Below are 7,218 nucleotides of genomic sequence, written 5' to 3' on the forward strand. Positions count from 1 at the left end.
GCTGAAGTATTTTTAATCTAATAAAGGTAATATTCAGTTAAAAAAGCATACCTTCAGCTTCTGTATATCTGAAAAAATCCTGAACTGAGAATAGTTTCTTCTTGTCAGGATGGTCTTCCTTGGAAGGTCGCCCTAACTGGGGTAAAAGCTCAATTAATTCTGTCAGTGACACAGTGGAGAGAGTCGTTCTCAAACGCTCAACATTGGACAATGGTATGCTAAGTAACCCATTGGCCAACCTTTGCGGTGAATTGCCTCCATTCTCTTCCTGAGTAACACCAGTGCCAACTCCTTCATCACTCGCTTCCTTCACAGAAGGTGGCACTCCTAAAATATTTGATGGCATACCTCCCACACGTGCAAACATCAAGTTCCCAAGAAATCCATTCACGTCTGCTCTCTTACCTTCCAAAATACTTGCAAGAGCCCTCAGATGATCAAACTGGTTGGAGTCAGCCGGAGTAGAAGCTGCTGTGTCACCACTATTGCATTCACTTTCCTGAGCAGACACATCAAACTTTGGCAAATTCTGACTCAACTGATCAAACACAAATCCAACAAAGCACTCAAATGAAAAATCTTTCCCTTCTTTACCCTTAGATTCATTCTGCCTAAGTTCATCTGCAACCCTGTGTTTCACACACGAATCATCAGAACAAACACCAACCCCATTACTTGTCTTCTGAACCCTCTTTTTCCCAGCTTTAAATGGGCTTGGAAAGCCTTGAACAAAACCATTAATCAAAGATGACCACGACACTGCAAACTGCAAGCAATTTGTGCATGATACCTTATCCACTTCCCCACCGTTAGCATTCCCATACCTCTCCTTCAATCGTTTCTTCTTCACATTCACATCAGCAACTCCATCACACCTACTACTATTATTCTTATTATCATTATCAATGTTACTTCCACATTTTTCTGAAAATATACCAACAAAAAATTTGATAGGATCTCCTATCAAAAGACCCCCTTTACTCTTCTCACCACAGTTCACCACCATGCACTGACCACCACCGGTACCACTTTTTTCCTTCACATTCAACTGAGCTGTCACCAGCTCAATATCAACGTTAAAAGTATTGCCAATCAATTTCCCATTTTTGGAAACACCAGGGAAACAACGCTCCAAATTTTTTGCTGCCTTTCTGAAATTAGATTCTATGGGCGAAAACACATTCTTCACAACCTGAAGCGAGTTCAAAAATGATTCAACCGGGTCATTCCCTGACACCACCATCACTCAAAACCCTAACCACTCATACAGAATCCCAGATTTTTAAATAAAATTTTCCCAATCCACTAATTCTTAACATAAAAAACCCCAAATAATACTAATAAAAGCAACAACTACAGACCCAATATTCGAACTACACCGTTTCAATACATGGGCAGGTTAAATCATTTGATGAAATCTGCAAAATGATCAACACTAGGTCATACAAAAAAATATGTATCTATGCGTAGAGGGATTTGTATTGAAACGGATGCTATTAGCTATATGGGAGTGAGATTTGTACACATACAGTTTTATAAATCCATGTTAGCAGAATAAAATAGATAATGGGATGCAATTTCTGGGAATTTTTGTTAACTGGGACTCAAATTTACATACAAATTTTAGAGGCTGATAAAATTTTGGATAAAGGGATTTTTTTTTGTATTTAATTTTTGAGGACAAATCTCAGCCTGAGGAATCTTGAAATAGTGATGTAGAAACAAGCAGGGAAGAAGAACAGGTTCTTTCCTCTTTTCCTATTTATTTTATACTCCGGATTTTTTCTTAATTCGAAATAAAAATAAAAAGGGTATTTCTTAATAAAATATTTGATTATTTGTTATGGGAAATGACAAGTATGTCCTCCTTATCAATTGAAAATGTATAAGGGTATTATTGATAACTCAGTATAGAGTGAGTGGCTGTATTTTTACTCTAATGTCACATCATTACATTTATTTTATTAGTTTTATAATGTAAAAATGTATTTATTTAAATAATTAACTTTTCTTCTGAAGGTCAATAATTAATAATTAATTTAAAGAAATGAGAATAATGTTACACGTTCACCGCATTACGTGTTTATTTAGATCTAAGCAACCTTTTTAATGTTTATAAATTGTTTATTCTCGATTAAAATTATTTGTACATAAGTTTTTGTACGTCAAAGTGTCCCACAAACAAAGCCCTTTATTTATTAATTATTTATATATTAAATTATTTTTAAGTACTCTTCTAATATATTTAATTTCTGGTTGGTGTGAATTAAAATAAGATTTTTAATAAAAATTAATAAAATATATAGTTAAAAGATTATGAATAGTGTCAAAACGTTCGTCTAAAATTAATTATTTAATTTTAACTTAATTTTAAATCCTATCAAATAGGAACTAAATATAGTAATTTTTTGACATAGTTATAATTGAATTTGATATGTGATATTTATGCCCCGTTTGTTTCTCATTTTTGTAAAAATAAAAATGAAAAATATAGTCGTTACGTACCTCACACAAGAGATAGAAATTCAAATTTGATGGTTTGATATAATGAATAACGATCATATTTTTTATTTTAATGATGGAAGAATAGGAAACAAATGAGGGCTTAGCTTATCAAAATATGTTCCAATGTTTTAGTGAATTATTTTTTGGAAAATAAATAGGTAATATCCCTTTTTGTTAATTATTTTACTAAACATTTGAATTTTGGATAAACTTGGAAGTGGATATGGATAGACACTAACGTCGGTCCTAGTCAGCATCGCGACACGTGCAGCCTCCTAATGTATTTTTTAAACTTAACTCACTGGCAATTTCTTTGGCGCATTGAATTACGTATAGTAAACGTTCAAAAAATAAAATAGTGTTTGGCACACATTTTTATCGAAAAATGAATTTTAAAAAAGTAAATTGATTGAAAATGTGTAGATAAAAATGAAAAAAAAAATTAATTTACGTGCAATATTATTTTAATAAAAAATGTGTGATTAAAAGGAAGAGGGAGAAAAATGTATTCTGATAACAATGGAAATCGAACGGGACCTAAGATTATAATTTTTTTCTCAAATTTTTTATAAATGAAAAAAAATAAATGCTCAAGTTTAAAAATATGTCTTAGCCTCAGTTTGGTCCCCATTAAATCTCATCAAATTAAATTAAAATTTTCTCTCTTCTATTTTCAACCACACAATTTTTAATAAAATAATATTACACGTAAATCAAAAACTTTTCATTCTTTTACAGCCATTCATTTTTAAAAAAAAAATAATATTTCCTCCAATATAATTAAAATTAATAGGGCCAAACGAGGCATGCATTTTAAAACATTCTAATAAAATATTTGAACAAAACTTGTAATAAAATGTGCTATCTAATTTCATATTAATGATGGGAATGCGATAATATATATATATAGATGGAGGCATAGGTATGGAAGTGAGAAATACTTGAAGATCTCTACAGTTGACAAAAATTATTTTAAGAATATAGTTACATTTGGATAAAATATATTGATATATTTTTTTTTTTTTGGTACATCATATTTTCTATTATAACTATAATAGTCTTTGCTCGTGCAATGCACGGGTTGGATTATTTTTAACGTAATACTTATGTGTTAAATATGTTGAGTTATAGTGTGTCGACTTCATCATATGCATTGATAGGTGATAAAAGAATCATTTATCATACATACTCTATTAACATATATAGATTGCATTATAATTAGAATTGATAATATGTAATTGTCCAACTATTTAGAAACTAAATGTATAAATATCAAATCACAAGCATTTATAGTATGGAATTCAATTCTTTCTTCCACGTCAACTTTTTCTCTGGACACAAAGGCTCCAGTTTCAAATGCTAGCTAACATCGAAGCTACATGACAAAAGTTAATGAAATTTATTTTTAAAAAAAGTACGAATGACTCTTTTAAAATGTTAGTTGGGCTACAATATTTAAAATAGTAGCATAAATATTTGTCATGATATTTGAAATAGTCACTAAGGTTTGCTATATGACATTCAAAATAGTCATTGTGGCGCAAGAAATGAAGAAAAATTAACGGACCAAGTCAAGATACTTAACAAACATCAAATATGATGTCTCTACTCACGAGATATTAAGACTAATAACCAAATAGATTTTTAACGATCATCCTAACTATAGATGTTAAATTGCAAGATTTTACTTAGTCAATTCACCAGATAGAAAATGATTAAATTAATATCATTAGATACACAACCAAATTTCAATCTATAAGTTATCTTAGAAACTTTCAACAAAGGTTTACTTACATGTTGAAAGAGCAAGATAGAGGTAAAATGTTGCATTCTTCTGGTCACGTTTTATAAAACACTGATATGGATACTCTCGAGGCCCTGGCTGCAAAATAAAAAAAAGTTAAAGCATCAGCCAGCATAATTTATAAAGTTTTTGGTTCAGCATAAATAAGATTTAAAGATATAACACATTTTTAAACAATAATGAAACATACTGAATGCAAATAACATAGAAAACTAAAAAACAATCAATAACCACCATATCTTTTTTTGCCCAAATCGCATATTCAATGCTTTTAGTTAATCAACTACTGCAGATTGTCTTCTCACTTCATACACTTTATATTGCAATTTCCTTCTTAAGATCTCTCTTTCGACCCTCTGAGTTTCAATATCTCAAATTTTGAGAATCAACGTGAGAGGGTTTTCTCTGTCATGGAGAAATGATAGTGACAGAGAGCAAAACCCAATTTTAAGGGATATTTTGTGTACCAGTTAATGAATAGTACAAACCAAACAAGTGTGAAAATTCAAATGACAAGAATGAATAGTGATCCCAATCCCATCTTTTAGGAGTTTTTTATTTTTATTTTTAAATTAAATATTAATAAAAAATTTCACTATCTAGAATATAAAAAGTCACTTATAAGTATAAAAAAAAAAAGCACTTCAAGTTATTTAAAAATAATAAAAAATTTATAATTTTAAAAGTTACTTAGAGGTAAAAAAAAAAATTAATCCCTCCTTCTCTTATAATTACAAAAGCTACTTATAAGTAAACAATATTAACTTAAAAAATTTTTAAGTATAAATATTTAGATATATTTAGTTTTTTTAAATTAAATATTAATAAAAAATTACACTATCTAGAATGTAAAAAGTTACTTATAAGTAAAAAAATCATTTCAAGTTATTTAAAAGTAGTAAAAAACTTATAATTGTAAAAATTAGTTATAGATAAAAAAAATATTAACTTTAACGTTTTTAAGTAAATATTTAGATATATTTAAAATTTTAAAATTAAATATTAATAAAAAATTTACTATAATTATATATAAAAAAAAATTCATACATGGAGTGCCACTAAGTATATGTTATTTATTTAATTTTTTTAATTATAGTAATTTTATTTAATTTTAAAAAATTAAATATATCTAAATATTTACTTAAAAATGTTGAAATTAATATTTTTTTTTATCTAAGTAGCTTTTACAATTATAAGTTTTTTATTACTTTTAAATAACTTGAAGTGAATTTTTTATTTATAAGTAACTTTTTACATTATCTAATCTTTTTATTAATATTTAATTTAAAAAAATATATCTAAATATTTATACATAAAAAATTTTAAATTAATATTTTTTTACTTATAAGCTTTACAATTATAAGAGAATGAGGGATTAATATTTTTTCCTATAAGTAACTTTCACAATTATAAGTTTTTTATTATTTTTAAATAACTTGAACTACTTTTTTTTTTTTTACATTCTAGATAGTGTAATATTTTTATTAATATTTAATTTAAAAATAAATATATCTAAATATTTATACTTAAAAAAATTTAAGTTAATATTTGTTTTACTTATAAGTAGCTTTTACAAGAATAAGTTCATTTTACTTTAAATAACTTGAAGTTATATTTTTAGTCATAAGTAACTTTTTATATTTTAGAAATAAAGAATAGCTATTATGTAAAAAAATTATTTAAAAAATATTGTTACTAATAAAATTATAGGATATGGTCGATAGTTGATAGCGTGAGAAAACAAAGAAAGAGTACTGTGCGTCAGATTCAAAGCATGTAAGCTACAGGTAAAATATAAAACGACGTCGTTTCTACTCCATCAATTAAAAAAAAAACTATATTGTGACAAAATATTATTTAAAAGATATTACTATTATTAAAATTATAAGATATGATTGACAATTGATTGCGTGAGAAAATAGAGAAAAAATATTGTTTGTCAAATTTTAAATGACCAAATCAGTTTTAAACCTGTTCGATGTGAAAACTAATGTAACAAAAATAAACAGTAAGATAAGGAGGGATAATATAATCAAAAAAATAAACCACTTTAACCAAACCTATTTCAAACCAATTGAATGTAATTAAATACTAATAAAAAGATTGCACTAACTAGAATGTAAAAAATTACTTATGAGAAAAAAAAATCACTTCAAGTTATTTAAAAGTAATAAAAAACTTAAAATTGTAAAAGCTACTTATAGATAAAAAAATATTAAATTAAACATTTTTAAATAAATATTTAGATATATTTAAAAATATTTAGATACATTTTTACTTAAAAATGTTGAATTTAATATTTTTTTAAATATATCTAAATATTTACTTAAAAATGTTGAAGTTAATATTTTTTTTTATCAATGAGTAGCTTTTACAATTATAAGTTTTTCTATTACTTTTAAATAACTTGAAGCGATTTTTTTACTTATACGTAACTTTTTACATTCTAAATAGTGTAATCTTTTATTAATATTTAATTTAAAAAACTAAATATATCTAAATATTTATACTCAAAAAAATTTAAGTTAATATTTTTTTACTTATAAGAAGTTTTTGCAATTATAAGAGAATGAGTGATTAATATTTTTTACCTTTAAGTTGCTTTTACAATTATAAGTTTTTTTATTACTTTTAAATAACTTGAAGTGCTTTTTTTTACTTATAAGAAATTTTTACATTCTAGATAGTGTAATATTTTTATTAATATTTAATTAAAAAACTAAATATATCTAAATGTTTATACTTAAAAAAATTTAAGTTAATGTTTTTTTAATTTATAAGTAGCTTTTACAATTATAAGTTTATTTTACTTTTAAATAACTTGAAATGAAATTTTTGGTTATAAGTAATTTTTTACATTTTTGAAATAAAAGAATAACTTTTATATAAAGATTTATTTAAAAAAAATT

General features: G+C 25.7%; 1 protein-coding gene across 1 annotated transcript; it reads right to left on the minus strand.

The window, feature by feature from the left end:
• Nucleotides 1-37: 37 nt before the first annotated feature.
• LOC111389423 lies at nt 38-1,745 on the minus strand. The gene has a single exon (XM_023014346.1). It carries the CDS (start codon nt 1,241-1,243, stop codon nt 38-40), a length of 1,206 nt encoding a protein of 401 aa, XP_022870114.1. The 5' UTR covers nt 1,244-1,745.
• Between the last annotated feature and the right edge of the window lie 5,473 nt (nt 1,746-7,218).

Source organism: Olea europaea, unplaced genomic scaffold (assembly GCF_002742605.1).
Source record: "Olea europaea var. sylvestris unplaced genomic scaffold, O_europaea_v1 scaffold589, whole genome shotgun sequence".
In the NCBI taxonomy this organism is placed as follows: domain Eukaryota; kingdom Viridiplantae; phylum Streptophyta; class Magnoliopsida; order Lamiales; family Oleaceae; genus Olea; species Olea europaea.

Bases quoted from the DNA above. Each gene is read 5' to 3' on its own strand.
- LOC111389423 (XM_023014346.1), bottom strand. From the start codon at position 1,243: ATGGTGGTGTCAGGGAATGACCCGGTTGAATCATTTTTGAACTCGCTT.